This window comes from Cryptosporidium sp. chipmunk genotype I, assembly GCF_004936735.1.
Source record: "Cryptosporidium sp. chipmunk genotype I strain 37763 chromosome Unknown contig_25, whole genome shotgun sequence".
Lineage (NCBI taxonomy): Eukaryota > Apicomplexa > Conoidasida > Eucoccidiorida > Cryptosporidiidae > Cryptosporidium > Cryptosporidium sp. chipmunk genotype I.
In genome coordinates, this window is record NW_027125608.1 from 111,051 (window position 1) to 130,358 (window position 19,308).

General features: G+C 30.9%; 8 protein-coding genes across 8 annotated transcripts; 4 read left to right on the top strand and 4 right to left on the bottom strand.

Annotated features, from left to right (window-relative positions):
* Positions 1-1,085: 1,085 nt before the first annotated feature.
* Positions 1,086-2,978, bottom strand: ELE39_002267 (uncharacterized protein; the record flags this gene model as incomplete). Its single annotated transcript, XM_067345117.1, has 1 exon — positions 1,086-2,978. The coding sequence occupies one exon, from the start codon at positions 2,976-2,978 to the stop codon at positions 1,086-1,088; it is 1,893 nt and encodes a 630-aa protein (XP_067200653.1).
* Positions 2,979-3,508: 530 nt separating this feature from the next.
* ELE39_002268 (uncharacterized protein) lies at positions 3,509-6,112 on the bottom strand (the record flags this gene model as incomplete). Its single annotated transcript, XM_067345118.1, has 1 exon — positions 3,509-6,112. One exon carries the CDS (start codon positions 6,110-6,112, stop codon positions 3,509-3,511), a length of 2,604 nt encoding a protein of 867 aa, XP_067200654.1.
* Positions 6,113-7,471: 1,359 nt separating this feature from the next.
* Positions 7,472-8,542, top strand: ELE39_002269 (zinc finger protein; the record flags this gene model as incomplete). The annotated part of the gene is made up of 1 exon (XM_067345119.1): positions 7,472-8,542. The coding sequence occupies one exon, from the start codon at positions 7,472-7,474 to the stop codon at positions 8,540-8,542; it is 1,071 nt and encodes a 356-aa protein (XP_067200655.1).
* A 192-nt stretch (positions 8,543-8,734) lies between these two features.
* On the bottom strand, positions 8,735-10,486 carry ELE39_002270 (C1p1p Pre-mRNA cleavaage complex; the record flags this gene model as incomplete). The annotated part of the gene is made up of 1 exon (XM_067345120.1): positions 8,735-10,486. The coding sequence occupies one exon, from the start codon at positions 10,484-10,486 to the stop codon at positions 8,735-8,737; it is 1,752 nt and encodes a 583-aa protein (XP_067200656.1).
* Positions 10,487-11,226: 740 nt separating this feature from the next.
* On the top strand, positions 11,227-12,267 carry ELE39_002271 (uncharacterized protein; the record flags this gene model as incomplete). The annotated part of the gene is made up of 1 exon (XM_067345121.1): positions 11,227-12,267. One exon carries the CDS (start codon positions 11,227-11,229, stop codon positions 12,265-12,267), a length of 1,041 nt encoding a protein of 346 aa, XP_067200657.1.
* Positions 12,268-12,971: 704 nt separating this feature from the next.
* ELE39_002272 (phosphatase 2C domain-containing) lies at positions 12,972-14,258 on the top strand (the record flags this gene model as incomplete). The annotated part of the gene is made up of 1 exon (XM_067345122.1): positions 12,972-14,258. One exon carries the CDS (start codon positions 12,972-12,974, stop codon positions 14,256-14,258), a length of 1,287 nt encoding a protein of 428 aa, XP_067200658.1.
* A 371-nt stretch (positions 14,259-14,629) lies between these two features.
* ELE39_002273 (alpha amylase) lies at positions 14,630-16,150 on the bottom strand (the record flags this gene model as incomplete). Its single annotated transcript, XM_067345123.1, has 1 exon — positions 14,630-16,150. One exon carries the CDS (start codon positions 16,148-16,150, stop codon positions 14,630-14,632), a length of 1,521 nt encoding a protein of 506 aa, XP_067200659.1.
* Positions 16,151-16,680: 530 nt separating this feature from the next.
* ELE39_002274 (SNF2 family N-terminal domain-containing) lies at positions 16,681-18,717 on the top strand (the record flags this gene model as incomplete). Its single annotated transcript, XM_067345124.1, has 1 exon — positions 16,681-18,717. The coding sequence occupies one exon, from the start codon at positions 16,681-16,683 to the stop codon at positions 18,715-18,717; it is 2,037 nt and encodes a 678-aa protein (XP_067200660.1).
* Positions 18,718-19,308: the final 591 nt, after the last annotated feature.

Sequence of the window (19,308 nt, forward strand, 5' to 3'; positions counted from 1 at the left end):
TTAAATCCAAAATAATTTATTTACCAGCTTCAATGAAAGAGTAGTTTCTATTGTGGATCATCACCAAGATTATATGACCACAAAGTCAAACTATAGATTATCATTGGGAACTAATATAGGAAGCTGCTCAACATTAATTGGAAAGATTGTAAGTTAATATTCAACCATTTTTCTTCATCTTAACTTTGGTTTAAAATTTAATTCTAGTGGAGAGATTCTTATGATAAAGGAAAGATTAATAAACAAACTTTGATTGAAAATAAAGTATTTCTTGAGATGATTGCTTGTACCATATTAAAAGGTAAGTTTTATTGATAACAATAACCAAGAATCTTTATATTTTTAATGCTAAAATGTAATTATTTCAGATACTTGTAACTTTGACCAAGGATCATTAGGAAAAAGATGGAGCTCTTTAGATTTAGAGGTTTACAATTGGATATTAGAAGAGTTATCTTTAAAAGAAAACAGTGAAGATATAAGTAATAAATACATTGACTTGTATGTAAATTTTTTAAAGAATGCTAATAGAAATGTGGATTTAATATTTAATAATAAACTTATTGAATTATTTAAAATGGATTATAAGGATTTTATTTACAAGAATAAATGCGGAAATAAAGATATTATTGTTGGTTATTCAAGCTTTGAGATAGATTTATTACAAATCATAAATCATTATAATATTGAGAATTTTCAAAAAGATATTAAGAATTTTATATTAAATAACAAGTTAAATTTATTTATTATTTTAAGTAATTATATATATAAAACAAAAGATAGTCAAAATGAAGAAATTAAAAAGCAAATAATTATTTCACATATTAATGATCACAATCATCCCCAAGATTTTCAGAATCTTTTAATTCAATCATTGAAACCAATTATTCCAATTACTGAAATTAAGATAGAATCAGTTATTCCAGAATTTAAAAGTGTTGAGTCATCTTTGAATTTTAATGATTATTCTCCAAATTTTGATTCAAACCCTAAATCGATTTCTTTGGAACTTTCCTTAAAGTTATTTGATATAAATGATATATCTTTTTCCAGAAAAAAACTGGAGCCACTGATTAAAGAAATAATTAATAATAAGTTTTGATTTTCGACAGATTCTTTGTAACTATGTATTCAGCATACAAATTTGAATAATCTCTAATCAATTTTTTCAGCTTTATCTTCGAATTTCTATTGAAATTAATCCTAGATCCAGAACTAGAGTCAGAATAGGAGTCACATTCAATATAAGAACTGGAGCTTTGACTTGAGCTAGATCTTGTACTGGAACAAGATCTGGATCTGGGTATTTGCCTGGACTTGGACCTAGATCTGGACCCTGAACAGTATTTGGACCTGGATTTGGACCTGGAATAGGAGTTAGAACTTTTCTTTTTAAACTGGGAATTTTGGCTACCGGACCTAGTAGTAGTATTTGCCCCCTTCTTTTTGAAATTACTTTTCTCTTCAATAATGGTACTACTAGCTGTGCTCTCTACTGCACTATTACCACTCCTTCCTCCGCTAATTCTTCCATTATTACTTTTTCCCCTTCGCCTTAACTTGCCTTTTTTGATGTAGATCCTTGATTCTGTATCTGACTGGGATCCCAGTTCTAATTCCAATTCACTCACCAAACCCCTAATCTTATTCATTTTCGACTCTTCTTTATCTTTTTTAAATGTTATCCTTGGCTCCGAAGCCGATCTAGACTTGGTTCTAGATTTGGATCTGGACCTTGATCTAGAGCTAGAGCTGGAGCTGGATCTTGAACCAAACTTGAAGCTGGATCTTGAGCCAAACTTAGATTTAGATCTGGACCTACCTCTCAATCCGCTGTTCACAAGCTTATTTTTGACTCTTTTAATGCTAATGCTAACATCAGTATCAATGTGCCCGTTTCCATCGCTATTATAACCACATTCTCTATTTCTTGCTTGTTCTTGATTTTGATACTGTTCAAATTTTTTACCATTATTAGTACCGGTATTATTACTATTAAGGCGTACCAGATCACGTTTTTGTTCAAATCCTTTATTACTTACAAAATTATTTGTATTTGTCATACGAGCCTCATTTATTAAATTACATGGATTATCATTTCCCAGCTTTGAGTAGAAGCCATTATCATCACTCGAATTCAAAGTCACTGAGCTGGAAATAATTTCGTCCAAATCTGACCTGTTGATCTTGTTTTTCAAATTGATAGTCTGCATTCTTTTTGGATCAATCATCAAAATGACAGGATCCCTTAGCAGCTTTGACTCTTCCATAATAATTGATTTCAACTCGCCATTTTCGCATTCAAAAGATTTAAAGTTACTTCTACGGGCTTCAAATAGCTGGTTCTCTAAACCTATACCTGCGCTCATATTCATTTCCAGACCCAATCCTAAATCTACTTCCAAGTTATCTTTAAAGTAAGGACTCATATTTCTCAAATACTCTTTCAATCTTTGGCATAATTGAAAGTAGGATTTGCAAATTCTATTATTATTTTTAAAATCAAAAGAAAGGTAATCCCCATTTTCTCCACTACTATAAACCTTCTTCTCAAAGTCCATGATCGAATTGCTTATACATTCCATACTAGTTTTCATCACATTCGTAAAGTTATCTAATTTATCCACCATCTTTTTTAATATTATCTTCCTCTCATTCATCAACTCATCAACCTTTCTTTCTACAACTTTTATTGCAATCTCTTTCACATAAAGTCCATCCCTTCCTATACTTTCATTTAATCCTTCCAGGCTTTCCTTCCATAATCCTAAACGATCCTTCATTATCTCCATTTCTTTCATTGAATCATCATACATTTTAATATTCATCAGTAAATCATTTCTGCTCATTTGATCGTCCTCAATATTATCCAACTCCTCCTCAATCCTTTTTTGCTCATATATATATTTATCATAATCAAATCTCTCAGCTCCTACTTGATTCTTCTCCTCCTCCTCAACTTGGTGCCTGTTATTCATTACTTATGCTTTTGGACTCTATCGCCTAATTCTACTTTTTATCTTTTGTTACCAAAAAAAAATAAAAAAAAAGAAAACAGTCAGAAAAACTCATTCAAAGATTTAAGAAAAAAAAAACAAATATATAAAAGTGGGGCAAAATCATTCACAAATCATGATTAATAATCTAGTGTAATTTCCATCCAACTCTCACGCTTTCTCTACTAGTCCACCCATTTTCACATTCCTCATATAGCCACTTCTCATAATCTAACTCATTTCTCGCCAATTTTTATGTTCTAATTTCTATTATAATCTCGATTATACACATTGGGCGGGAAACCCCACATGTAACACCTGTATATTTGACTTGGCGGGTTTTATCTAAATTGAACTCTGCATGCAAATTTTGGTCCACTAAATTTGGCTGCATGTTTTGGCGCTAAAATTCTTGTTGAGTAATGCAATTGAAGGATGTTTTAGAACAGTCGTTTTGAGTATTAAAAAAATGCGAGCAGAATATTTGTGAATTCTATATTGAGAAAAGTAAATTACTTTGTATCATCTGATAATCCCAGACTCGTTTGCTTGCATAAACTGATCCACTCCTTATCACTAATCTGCGAGGTCAATCTACGCTCACTTTTCTCCTTTGAATCCGTGTTATCAACCTTAGAAGAGCCATTTTCTTGCTTTTTATCACCTTCAGTTTCTCCTTTGTCAGTTTCTCCTTGTTCTACCATTTCTGAAGGCTCGTCATATTTAGTCTCTATTATCTCATAAAGCTGTTCCAGCTCCTCATGAAGCTCTTCAAGCTCCTCCTGTTGTCTATCACACTGGTCTTCAAGGCCTTTAATCACTTTCTGGAATGCTCTAATTTCTCTATCATGCTGTACAATATCGTTATCCAGACGTTGAGTCATCATTGCAAAAAACCCAATATAAGGCTCTGGAGCTCTTCTTCCATACGACTTTAATGGCCTAATTAACTCTCTAATTGAGAGGATTTCGTTTCTATTTGCAATATAAGGATCAGGGGAATTTTCTAAATGTCTTAAAATTTCATTCACTTGCTCCCTGCTTAATAATCCATCCATATTGCCGTTCATTTCATAACTATTAGCTCCATCTTTAGAATTTAAAGCAAGTAAATTATCTGATACGCTGTCAAATTTGTTACCATTAACATTTCTATTTCCGTTATTTCCACTATTTAAATCACGTCCTGAGAAAATCCCAAGTCCAAGACTTGTTAATTCTTTCTCTACTTGAAATACATAGTTATTCTCATTTGATAAATGCAAGCTTTCAATTTCTGAACCTTGTATAGCATTATATTCTCTTTCACTTTCCTTTGAATTTTGCTGGTAACCATTTTTTGGGAAAGCCAACAAATAGTTCTTCAATCTATGGTATATTCTTACCATTTCTTGAAGTTGATTAAGTAATCTGTTTTCATTGTTTATTGATCTTTCCCATTGTTTATTCAAAATGTATAACATTTGTATCATGCCAATACTTAGGTACTCATTATTATTCAAAGAATAAGATCTATTATCTTCCAAGTTTATTATAAACTCACAAGCGCTTTCAAAGTAATTTAATAAATACCTTGAGGGGTCGTGATTATATTCTCTGCTTGAAATTGATCCATCCAGAACCTGTTCATCATATAGAATTTCCTCTACAATCCAGAGCTTTAGCCTAACCAATGTGAATAAAAGTCTCTTGTTAATCATAAAAACATGATCAAAGCTTGATTTTATTTTATCTGAGAATCTGGAAGATCTTGAACTATTAATCACCTGAATAGAGTCCATAGAATCCTTTTCTGTAGTGATATCTGAAAATGACATGACTCTGCTGGAGCTAATTGAAGTTCTACTAGACGCTGAGCCTGCTATTTCAATCTTTTCCTTTAATATTGAAATTTGTTCATCAAGCTTTGATAATAAGTTCTTCTTTTCAGTATATATATGTTCTTCATCTTCCTCTCCATCCTTTTCTAGCCTATATATAATCTCGTTAACTTCAGTTTTTAAAGGAGAAAATATCATCTTGATCTTATTTTCACTTGGACCAGAATATCCAATATTATTGGATTTCTTCCCAATCTTTGAATTACTACTATTAGTAATACTAGTATTGACATTTTTATTACCATTGCCGTTACTATTGCTTTCCAAGTTGACCTCTTCCAATAGTTGAATCTCCTCATCCATTAAATACTGCTTTATTAGCATCATCTTTGATTTAAAGTATATAAATCCGTTCAGTCTGACCATCATCCTCATCCAATCATGCTTATTACCTACTTGGATTTTGTGACTATTGGAGATTACACTATTACCACAATCATAGTCGTGGATCTCATCATTGAAGTTCTGGACTGATTTTCCATAAATATCTTCAGAATCGTTAACAGTTCTTCTTAAATGATTAGTTCCAACCTTTAAATCCCCTACAAACTTTTCTGTCTTATCATTAAAAAGTACATGCCTTATATTACTTCTCACTGTTACTTTACTGGAAGCATCAGAACTGTTGGATGAAAACTCATTATTATTAAACAATAACTCATCCTGAAGTGTTTTAACTTCTTTATTTCTAAACTTACAATCCACCATAGACTCAATCCTAGATTGCATATCAACCTCTGTCATAATATTATTTCCATCATTACAGCTTTCTAATTCAGCAATTCTCTGTTTAGAATTCTCCAATAAGTCCTTCAATTCTGATATATTACCATTCAGTCTTGCAATTTCCTCCTTAAGCAATTCAATTTCCTCATGATTTTTACGTATTGTTTCTTTATCTGCTTGAGATTTCTTCAGTAATAACTCCTTTTCGTGAGTTGTCTCTTTTAATCTCTCTTTTAATGCATTCATAAAGTGTTTCTGAGTTTCAGACTCATCTACTTTGCTTTTTAACTCCAACAAAGTGTTTTCAGATATCAAAATAGTTGAATTGTCCTTTATTTTTAAGGCTGATACGTCAATATTAGTCTGGAAGTTTTTAATATCTGATAAACTACTTGTTCTGTGTCCATCTATTCTGCGAATTCTCCCACGAATCTCTTCCAGAGAGGTATCGTCATATATATTAGTCTTCATTCTCCTGTCAAAAATCTCCTCTCTTGAATTTCTTCCCATTCTCAGATTTCTGTTTGCCTTCTACACCAAATTTTGCTCATTAATAACTTATTTTCAAGATGATTAGTACAAATCTTGATATTCTTTAACATCAGTTTGCTTCCTATATTCTCAATTGACTTAAAAACAAAAAAATAAAGGGAGAGAGAAAAAAGAGAGGTAGAAAAAAGAAAAATGAGATTGAAAGAGACAAAAAAGGCCCAATTAGTCTTTTTCTTGATGTTTCTATTTAGCATGCAGAATCTCTATTCTTCAATTCATTTGATTCTAAGTCTTTAAGTATTTTTTTTCATGTTCTTATTACCATCTAAAACCTATTTGTTTAGTCACACAAACTATCTTCTTCTTTTCTTTCTGAATATAAATTAATAGATTAAATATACACTTAGATTCTGTTTAATTATGTACCTAATGAAACTTGAAACTTCAAATCTCCCTCCTCTGAATATTACACTCAGTCAGATATTTAATTAAGAAAAAATCAATATTATCAAAATAAACAAGGGCTTTTTTTTTCTTTTTTTTTTTTTTTAAAAAAAATGTATTCCCCTTTTCTTTTGAATGTAATTATAAAATTTAAGATGTATTTATTTTTCATTATTTATTGCAAAAGCAATTTCCCGCCTAAATTTTACATGTCATTGTCATGCATTAATTTTATTAAATAGTTAAAAAAATAAAGATAAAATGTAATAATTTCTCAATTTTTGTTATTGTGAATTTCTTAAATAATATTTTGAACTAGAATTTCTATATCTAGCTAAAGGATAGAATGATTCATTGGATTTAAAAGATGTATTAAGAGATAAGTAATTGAATATGTATTAATTTATAAAAAACAGTAATCGCGCCATGGCGCCAAAATTTCAAGTAAAAGTAAAACACTATTGTAAAAGTACGACATGGAGTAAATAAAAGTGTGGGAAAGTAAGTGTCAAGTAAAATGAGTAGTAATTTAGAGTTGCACATATTAAATTATACTACATTACATATATTAATACTAAATGAGTTAAGTGTATGGAGAGAAAAATAATATAATTATTGCTAATAATAATAATAATAGTAATAATAGCCATTTTTACCCTTTATATTATTATTATTATTATTATTAAATTAGTGTAATGTTTTATTGCTAATATCTTTTTAATATTTTAATAGGATAAAGTTATTGAAGATAATATTTTGTTGATTAGTTTTTCAAATTTTCAAAGTAATCTTTAACTATTGATTGAAAGGGATAATCAAAGTTAATATAGTGGGAAGAAGAAAAAAGAGTTAATTTACAATAATTTTGACAAGTAATAAGTTAGAGAATAATAAATAGACACAAATATATATATAAGAATTTTAAAAGGAAAAATGGCGTGTCCAAGATTGCTAAGTGATAATGATTTATGTAGATTTAGAACAAAACCTTGCAGAAGATCAAAGCAAATGGGATGTGATTTTGGAATTACTAGATGCCAATATTCTCATAACATTTACTGGCCGAGGAGATGTCCTTTCTATCTTTCAAATCAAAGTACTATTAGATATATTCCAGTTTTGTGTCCTGATATCATAATTAAAGAGGATGAAAGTTCAATTTCACATTGTAATAGAGGAGGAGGGTGTCCTTTTGCTCACTCTTACGAAGAAATTAATTATCATCCTTTAATGTACAAGACTAAAATTTGTGAGCAATTTCAACGTGGAGATTGCAATACTTATTATTGCCACTTAATTCATGGATTAGCTGAGAGACGGGAATCTAAAGTTTATTTGCTTCCATATACTCAAAATGTTCAAGTACCTAATTTTCCTGGGGTTGTAATTGCTAATAGGATAAACAAACCTTTTGTTACAAACAGTCAGTTAAACTATCAAACCCAAAAACCTTTAAATAATAATGAGAATATTTGTAATAATCGGGGAAATGGCTTGATAATTAGAAGAAGTAATTTTGAAAATATGATTTCTGACAAATGGAGTGAGAGAATTTTTTCTCAAAACAACAATGGTGATGACTTTTGGAAATCTACTGAAAATGACGAGCTAAATAACACAGATTCTGTTTCTAAATCAGAACCGGAAAATAACGACTGTGATACTTTGAAAACATCCAAATTGATTACTAAAACACAAACAGCACAGGCTTTAAATAGAGCAGAAAATGACAAATCTATTCACGAACAAATTAGAAATGAAAATATTCTCAATGTCTTTAGAGCATTCGTACTAGAAGATAATGACATGTTATCTGTTTCTAATGATAATTGCAGAGTTCAAACAATTAATTCCACACTTTCCAATCACAAAATCCAGGAATTAAAGGCTAGAAATGAAAACCTTCAAGCTCAAGAGCAAGGTAAAGGTTTCAATCCCATAATTAAGGACTCTGAAATAATTAAAAATAATGAAAATTCAAATACTAGCAATTTTTTCGATTAATTAAAAATTAGATCTAAAATATCATAGACTTTTCAAGAACTTTATTAATTATTTCTACTTCTAAAACCGCCAAAAATTATAAGAAGAAGAGGGGAGGAATTACATGCACTTGAATTCCTATTCTTGTAAATTTAATAAAATAACTCAAATTCCTTTTTTTCTTCTTCAACCCAAATCTCAAATTCTCTAAATCTATTCCAAATGAAACTTCAGCTTTTGTGTGTTACCAACAAATATATAATGTGATGGAAATTCTCCATACTCATTCAACCCTGGACACCAAACTTCTATTGTTGGGAATACCATATTTGCATGTGGACGATTCTGTTGCATGTCTTCCATACCGGTATTATTGTCCTCATGAACTGCTCTAATATGTACAATTCCTGCCATAGAGGAGATTGGCGCGTATGTCGAATTTTTTGCATGACAGATTCCCGCAATGGTATTCACAAGATTCTTTAAAGGTTTATTATATGGAAGAATTTGAGCTTGATTGTCAATCATAGATACATCTTGGTCAGCAGGCAGAGCTGATGCAGGTAAAGATGCGATCTGGAGCTCAACAAGATGGCACCAGGTGCTTGAAACAAGTGTGCTAGTATTAATTAGTGACTTTCCGTTATCTCCCATAGGTATTACTTTGAGATTAATTGTGTGAGGTTTGAGCGGGAACTCCGGGGTTCCAAAAAAATAGGATTTTAAGCATTCTCTTCTAATCTCGGTAAGTCTTTGTGAGGTAATACTTATAACTCCATCAGATTTGGAGACACCAACTACCGAAATCTTTGGTAGCTTTTCAAACTGTTTTTCATTATTTAGTTTGCTAACGTCAGTTCCCTGATCGGAGCTTGAAATATTGGTATTTCCTGACTCTTCTAGATGTTGCTTTTCCAAAATCTCATAGTTTTGGGGCTCCTTATAATCATATTGATCTGATAAATAGTGCTGAGTACTTGGATCATCCATTACTACAACAACATCAATGTCGAAAATAGAAATAAGCTCTTTTAAAAGTTCATTAGATGGTTGAAATGGAGCATTCATTATAAATCCTGAAGCTTGAGAGTTTGTGTCTTGGTTGTTTTGTCTTCTTAGTGATATTGCGCCGCTTAGCAGCCTACACAAATATAAATATAATTGAAGGTCATCTGTTACATTTAAGTGACCAAAAAAGAATGAAAGAGGATTTTTTAACTCTTTACCGTGAAGAAAAAACTCATCAACTTTTATTGCTCCAACTGTTCCCGCTGGGAACTGCATATTTGCTTTATCTGTAGATCCTCTTGGGTCCAAATCTATAAATAAAGGTGTGTAACCTCTTCTTGCTGCATAGTTACAAAGAATTTGACACAAAGTGGATTTGCCTGAATTGGATGATCCTGTTACCATCACTCTTGGGCCTAAAGTCCCATGAAGCTTTGAAAAATTTCTTCTATTATCCAATACCTGAATGACCTCCATATACTCTTTCATGCTTTTATTCACACTTTCATATTCCTGCTGAACTAATCCTCTTATTTGCAAAATACATCCATGCCAAGTATATATCGCAATTCTTGATAGCGGAGCAATCTTTACGTCCACATCTGGAGGAAGTTCAGCTCCAAATATCTCTGCTGTTGTCATCACATTTGTCTGAGTTCCTGCTCCTGCTCCTACTACCGCTCCTGCCCCTGAAGATGATGAAGAGTAGAGTCTAATGGTACAAGGCTGACTTGGATGAGCAATTATTCTTAGCTCACTTCCTGCTTCAATCTTATAAGCTCTAACTTGAGACTTTGTCATTCCAGCCCCTGCACCCAGATCACCTCCAGCTCCACTTCCTTGCCCTGATCCTCCTCCGGCTCCTTGTCCTAACATTAGTCCAACTCCCAGTCCAGGAATAGCTCCAGAACTTGTTCCCACCCCAGTACCAAATCCCACTCCTCCTGGCACTTCCATTATAGTCTAAAGCACTTTAAAAGTTATCTGTTTTGAAGTTTTGCTTATAATTCCTTATCTTGACCACAAAGTTCCAAATTATGTACAAATCCAAGGTAATTAAGCAATATCTCCCTTTATTTACTCAACAATCATTATAATTTCAAATCCTTTCTAATACTATACCCAAGTTTTTCCTTAATCTCCCAAATTGCATATAAATTTAAAGTCTTTTGGCGCCAAAAGTTTTACCCCTCACCAGCTAATATATTATTCAGGGCAGAAAAAAACTATTAAAGGGTTTTTTTTTTCTTTAAAGAATAAAATCAAGTCAAAAATGGATTATTTGTGGAATTCTATCGAATGAATCTTTTCTGATAATAATAATAATAATAAAATTACTACTTTAATAATATAATAAAAAGGTACGGAACTATCAAAATAGAAAGTAGCACAATATTTCTACTAATTCAATCTCTATTTAACTATTGAATTTTTTCTTAATATATTTTGGAATTGTATATAAAACAGAGAAATTGTAGGGATCAAACTTATTAGTAATGATAAAGAACACGCTTATATCAAGTGCCAGAATGCTTTAAAGTTTGTAACATAATATTCCTGAAGATTAGAATTGAGGAAATCCTTTTATTTTGGTGTTTGATTCTCTAAAATACTCTTTTTTAACTAAATAATAGAGAAATTGGAGTGAAAATAATGTATTTTGAATAAAACTAAATATACACACTTTTTCTTACATTATGAAAATTAATAACTGTGTTAATATATTGCTTGGAAATGCAGGGCTATGTAACCATCTTAGTGCTCATTATCTTAGGGAAATGGCTTCAAAGTGTGATATAATATGTATAAACCATAATTTTGAAGAATCTGATTTAAATTCTATTTTAACTATTGAGAGAAATCCAACAGGTTTTATAAAGTATGAAGAGTTTCACAAAACTGGCTCAACCTTATTTAAACCCATTTTTAATAAGATAATAAGGTTTTTCAAAATAAATACAAATGATATGTTTTTATGGTACTCATATATTCGTGGTAATATTTTCTTGGAAAACAGCTCAAAAATAAGATTTGAGGTTCCTGATCATTATAATCTTCAAAAACAAAGTATAGATTTTTGGGAGTTTGATGTGAGAGGATGCTTTTTGAATTTTAGACGACTAATTCTTGCAAGTGTTAATTTTACATATTTCTGTTCTATTAATCAGCAGATTTCCTGTATTAAATCTTTAAGATATTCCATTAAAGAAATTATTTGGAAAAATTTTATAAGTGAGCTAATCTTCAACCCTCAAATCAAATTGAATAAGATAGAAAACAACATAGTCGTTGTAAACCTTTACGACATGATTTCATTTATGATTTGTGGTAAATTTTCAAATTCCAATTTATCAAAAAATTTTCTAACTCTTCTTGGACATGGGGAACTTATTCCAATTAGTGGTAATTTCTTTCAACTCAATAATTGTAATTTCGACAATTACATCCTCAAAAGTTTAACATTCTCGCGGGAAGATATTCTTTATTTTATTTCAGTATTTCCAGTTAGCAAAGTTGTTGGACCTGATTTTAACGATTATTTTATACCAGATAAATTTCTCAATATGTTTGATTTACACCACTTAAACCCCAATTCTTTGTCTAAAATTAACAGCAAACAATTCAGGAAAAACTCCAGCCCAAAGTTTACAAAGTTTATTTTCTATGATGATGTAAGCATAACCAAAACTTCCACAGATCCAGAGAATGATACTCACTTGCAAGTTATTTCATTTTAGCTGTTACGTTCCTCATTTTTAATGTAGTTTGTTTCCAAATATGCCACTTCCACTCATATTTCTTGTTTTCATCCCTTTCAATTCATTTCCCCACAATTTTCTTCCCTCACCTCCCCTTCCTCCTCACCCCCCTACAACATATTTCACTATACATGTTACAAATAAATGCCAAACCGGCGCCATGGTTTTAGCGCCAAAATATATGCATGAATTGATGTATGAATCTATATATGTGTAAAAAAGTAAACTTATGAGGATTACCATAAATTAATAATTTTATTAATAATTTTTAAAATAATTGATTAAAAAGAGTGTTCTGAAGCTCAAAATTAAATAATATATTTAATGAGATATATAAATATACTTAAGTAAATTAATTAATCCCAATTTACAATTAGTAATAGAAAAAAGTAATTACACATTGTATATATTAAGTATAGTTGATTTATGAGGGCTTGAAAAAAAGTGGTCAATAGGCAAACACTTAAATGTTTGTATTTTTGCCTTGTAAACTGAATAGAGCTTCAAATTACAAATAGCTTTGAAATCATTTACGGAACAACAATTGGACCGGAAAATAAAGCTGAATAATTGAATTACAATCAGCTGGTGGGATTTCTTAAGTTGAACAATAAGCCGAATCAAGGTTAGATATTATTTTATTTCTCTCTTCTTCTTTTTAAAAATTTAAAGTCCAGCTTAAAATGTGGAATGTTGCCAGCGAATTCATATGTGGTTGTTTTCAACAAGGAGGTTTTGCAAAGAAGATGCTGGAGGATACTACTAAGGAGTTAGACATAAGTAGAGCTGATGAGCTTAGCTTCTTTGGAGCAGCAATTTCTTCCCAGCATGAGTTAAAACAACAGAAAAGTAGTATTAATGCAGATTCTTGGTTGGTTTCATGGAATTTACTTGGAATAGCTGATGGAGTGTCCTCAGTAGAGTCTGAAGGATTTGACCCCAGTCAGTTACCTTCAGAACTACTAAAAAACTGTGTTGAGCTTTGTAATATTAGAGAAAATAACAGAGTACAGTTTGATTCAATATCACAGAAAACTTTTTATAAAAATTCAATCCCATTTCATTCTTATGAATTTCTCAAACATATACTATGTAGATCTTGTTCAAATTGTGCTTCCTATGGATCTACAACTTGCTTACTATGCTTCCTTGATGGTAACCAACTTTGGGTCTCAAATGTGGGTGACTCTCAAATGATTGTTTTAAGGCCATCAAAAAAAGAGCCACAAAACCTTCCACCAATACCATTCATTGAGAATCCAATAGACAGAAAACCTATTACTGGAGATCCAAGAAGAAGATTACCACTTACTATATCAGTTGGTGGATATGATATCGCTGCTAGAAGCGAAGTTCAACAACATTTCTTTAATTGTCCACATCAGCTTACTATTATGCCAGATATTAATTGCTCAAATGATGAAATCTTAAAGAGAGCTGCAAGTGTGGCTCAGTCTTTTAGGGTTGATGTAAATCCAGGGGACTTGATAATTATTGGTACTGATGGGATATTTGATAATATTTTTGATGAAGATATTATTGATATTGTAAATCAAGCAAGAAAAAGGTATGGTAGGGTTTTTGATGATAATCCTGTCATGGTTGCAGATTTTATTGCAAAAGAATTACTTACTTATGCTTTAAAAGCTGCAAATAATGTTCCTTCAGGGTCAAGAGCCAAAGTAACACCTTTTAGTGAAGGAGCTTTGATTGATGTTAATAGACATATTGAGGGTGGTAAACCTGACGATATTACTGTTATTGTTGCTTTTGTTGCGTATTCTGATAGGTTAAGTTCAAAAATGTCTAACATTTCACCTGAAATTTATAGTGGAACTTCATATTTGGGGAGTTCTGCAAAATTCAATAATGATATGTCAACTTATATAATTAATGGTGAGAAGTATTCATATTCTTCAATCAGTGATAGATTCTCGATCCTTGGAGGATTAACCTCGAAATATAAATAGGAAGGTTGAATATTGTATATTTTCTTTGACACCAGGAATACAAGGTTATGCATTATTTGGAAGTTATTTTAGATGTTATGTTTTAGATTTGTATGCCTGATTAATAATGTTCAAGCCTTTTAAGTTGCTTTTTTTAAAATTGTTTGTTTTTATTTGGTATTAAATTAACTACTTTTGAATCAAGAATTAAATTAGATACCTTAATTTACCGAGGTATAGTGGGGGGTATCTTAATCATTAGACTAGTATCTAGTTACCCGATTATAGCATTTGTTCTATCTGGTTAAATTTTATCTCTCTTAACACAAATTTGTGCTTAAATACATTATAATGTTCTTGAATTATGACATTGTCCTTTAATATATATTTTCTTAATTATCCATCATCAACTCACTTTTATCTAAAGTTGGTATGTTATATAAGACTTTTTTAAACTTTTTAATTTTGTACCGAATATACGAAGTCTTTGGAATATATGATGAAATAATAATTGCCCAGTTTGGTAGTACGTTAATTTTGATTTTCCCATTTCTTGATTGATAAGTATCTGAAGGAGATAAAATATCTCTCCAATACCCATCCTTGTCTCTCCAATCAATTTCAACATCTTCAACAGGTTTTGTATTAATATTAATGGCCACAAAAATAAACTCTTTTTTAATACGCCTTTCAAATACCAACAAGGTTTTGGTATTAAATATTAATGAATATTCTCCTTGAGTTAGAATCTTACCTATAATTCGATGACCTCTAATTTGAGAAATGAACTTAATCAAAGCCAAAAATCCATCATTTGCATCAGAGTTAAGCCATTCAAGATCCTCAATTGTAAGCTTAGGTCTAAGTTCAAAGTCTGCTCGTCTTCCACTTCCTTTAACCCCTTTAAATTTGAATTCACTCCCATAATAAATTGAAGGGGATCCATTCAGAGTGAAGAGAATTATAAAAATAGTTAAAAGGTCGTCTTCCGTCTCAATTTGACTTGCAATTCTAGTTACATCGTGATTATCAACAAAATTATACATCCATCCGCTGCTAAACAAATCACTTTGTTGAGAGATCACATTTACAAGTAATTCAAGATTATTAAAGCGGTGAGATTTCCAGATTGCATCCCACAAAACATAATTAGTTATCCCATCAAATGGCTGGTTAGTATACTCATATTTAATACTAGCAGATGGATTTGGCCTTACCCAAATCCTTTGATCACCGTGAATGATTTCTGCCAATAAAGCAAAGTTTTTTCCAAATTTAGTTTTACATAATTCTCTAAATATTCTCCAAAATTCGATAGAAATACAATCAGCAGCATCTAGTCTTAAACCATCAATTTCATATTCATTAAACCAAAACTCCACAGCATCAAATAAGTATTTTCTCACGTCATAATTTTCATGATTTAAAGTCACTAACTCATAATAGCCTTCCCATGGGGTATAAGTAAAATTATCTCCTTTTTGAGATTTTTTCGAAAAATCCAAGCCTTTAAACCAGTCACAATACTTGGAATTTTTACCATTTATCTTAATGTCGTTAAATGCAAAAAAGTTTCTACCAACATGATTAAATACTGCGTCAATAATTACCTTAATTCCATTTGAATGATATATTTTTACAAGATTTTTAAAATCTTCATTGCTTCCTAACCTTTTATCTATTGATAACAAATCTGTTGTATCATATCCATGTGCTACTGACTCAAAAACAGGTCCTATATATATTCCACCAATATTCAAATTTTTTAAATGATGAATCCATGATTTTGAACCCAACTCTTTTAATTTGTTAACTCTTTCAATTTTTTCAGAATTTATTCTTTCTACACCGCATAGCCCTATTGGGTATATATGATACCAATTACAATTCTTATACCACTCATTATCACTCATTGTCACTTATTTTCATTATTGATTAATTACATCTATTTCTGAATATTTGTAAATATTTATTTATTTATATTTCTATATAGATGCTTACATATAGATTAGAAAATGAATGTAAATATTTTTTATTTAAAAAAAAATAATATTTATTACACAATTATTATTAATAAATTTGTCCACATGCACAATTATTGGCATGAAATTTTTAAAAAACTTGCATCTATACCGGTATCAAAGTTGCATGTGGACGTACCCTTTTTTCAAAAATTGAAAAAATTTATATACCGGTAAATAATCTAAATTAGAAATAAAAATTTTAAAAAAAGTATAAATTAATTATGAAAATTTTCGATTAGAAAGAGAAATAAAGGGCCATTTTTATGTATTTTTATTAATTATTCTTTTGAAAAAAGTGCAAGGTTAGTCACTTAAGCACCATTAAAACAGAATAAAGATAAATAGTAAAGAATGTAAATTTCTTGAGTGATGGAGCTGAGTTTCACAATATAGAAAGCATAAATTATCCGCAAATATTAATGAAAGAAAAGAAAGAAAGCTCGATTTTTTTAGAATGTAAAGCAGATCTCCATAAAGAGAATTCCAAAAATGGAGATGAAGGTTTAAGTGTGGATGAAACTGATTTGGATGATTTAGTTAATAAGATAGAAAATGTGGCTATATCCGAAAAAGTGAAGATACTGGAAAAGAAAGAGGGATTTGAGAAGCATGAAAGAAGAAGAACTCGGCTAATAAATGACGAAGAAGTTGAAGGGAAGCAAAAAGTGATTCATATAATTGATGAGGAGTCAGTAGTGCCATTCGAAGGTTTGTTTATTGACGATTCATTTTTCTCAAAAGTCCCAATCTCAGATTCTGAGGATAATGATGATCATAGAAATCAATTTATTGAGGAGGATGATCACGTTGATCCCCCTTACGAAGTGTATACTGGGTGGTACTGGAATTCAAATAAACTAGAGTATTGTTTAAAAAGTAACTCAGGAAGAATTAAAAGGAAATTGTATATTTCACCAAAGATCTATGGAAATTTAAGAGAACATCCACATCAATATGATGGTGTTAGGTGGATGTGGAACAGGTTTAGAAAAAGTGAGGGGGGAATACTTGCAGATGAAATGGGACTTGGAAAGACTATTCAAGTATCTGTTTTCATTGGAGCTTTGTATAGATCAGAGATTGTAGCCTTCATTTTAATAATGCTCCCTGTAAGCTTAATATCACAATGGGAGGAAGAGTTGGATAAGTGGTGTCCAAAAATTCCAAAATTCATTTATCATGGGAATTCAAATACACGAGATGAGGCACTAAGAAGCCTTTACTCAAGTAAAAGAGGAGGAATTTTGATTACTACTTTTGAGACCTTTAGAAACGATGTCCACAAATTACATTGTATTGCTTTGAAAAGTGTTCAATGCCGGTTTCTTAGAAATCATTTAGGGTCTAAAGTTACTCCCGGAGATTATTTGAAGGAAATTTCACAATATAGAGAGCTTGATAGAGACTTTAATATTCCATGGGACATTGTAGTTGTGGATGAGGCTCACAAATTAAAGAACTGTAAAACAAGACTTTTTAAAGATATGCAAACTTTGAAGAGTTATTGTACTATTTTGTGCACTGGAACTCCTTTCCAAAATAGGCTAACAGAACTTTGGTCATTAATACATTGCGTTAAGCCGAATCTACTTGGAAAAACCATCCAAGCGTTTAACCACAATTATGCTAAACATATTAATAAATTAAACAATAGGAACATACTCGAAAATGAGAAGAAGACTTCTGAATTGATTATTAATAAACTTAAATATGTTATTAGACCATACATATTAAGAAGAACGAAGCAAACAATTTCTAAATTTAATGTAACAGAGAGTAATATCAAGACCCAGAAGCTTTCAAATGATCTCTCCAATATAAAAAAGTATGATATTGTTTTGTGGCATAATCTATCTAGAAATCAATCTGAGTCATATATTGAAGTCTTAGATAGTCATTTAGTTTCTAGAATTATTCATAATTCGGATGGAATTTTTCAAAATAAGCAAAAAAATGGAGCAGTATTGGAACTTATTATATATCTACTCAAGGTTTGCAAGCACCCCTTGCTTTTGCTCAAGTCTGAGTTCCAATCATGGAGATTTTTACTTAAAAACAAAAGTCGCGACAATTTCGAGGAAGAAGAAGAAGAGGAAAAAGCGAATAATTTTAAACTGGGAGACTTTTCAAATAAAGAGGCAGTTGGTGTATCTACTCAAAATAAATTAGTGTTTAACTCAGCATCCAGATTACCTCAGCTTAATATTGAACTTCTAAGAAGCCAGAGCACTAAACTACAAATACTTAATTTAATCATTCCGCAGCTTCTGAAGTCTAACGAAAATAAGATCTTGGTATTTTCAGAAAGTTTACTAATGCTAGATTTGTTGGAGCTTACGATTTTAATTCCAAACAAAATTGAGTGGGAAAGACTTGAAGGAAAGCAGTCTCTGGAAGAGCGAAATGCTAGTATTGATTCATTCAACAATAATAAGGTAAGCTGTAATCTAAAGTAAAAAGTTAACTTAAACATTTTCAGGAAAAGAAGATCCTACTGTTGTCAAAGCATATCGGATCTACCGGCCTTAACTTAACTAGTGCAAACAAGATAATTCTAGTGGAACCACACTGGAATCCCACCCAAGATGAGCAAGCAATAGGAAGAGCTTATAGAATAGGTCAAAAAAAAGATGTAGTTATATACAGGTAAGAATTATTTAATATCAATAGCCGTAATCATTTTGAGAAACTCAAATAACATATATATAAACTTTTTATTCAGATTAATAGCAGCCGGAACCATTGAAGATTGGAAATTCAGACTGCAATTACATAAAACTGGCCTGGCCAGATCATTTCTAGGAGGAGCTAAGCAGGAAATCAACTTCACAAATGAAGAGTTAAAGTGCTTATTTTCGTACTCTGAAATGGACTCCAATGATATTCAAGAAATTACCTTCAAGTTTAACGTAAATGATAAACATTATGAGATCCTTAAGAGTGACATTGAAGATGACTGCATTAAAGAAATGGAACCCTATATATTGGCATACCTAGACTTTGAAAATATTCAAAGATTTGAATGATCAAATACCAAATGGCATTAC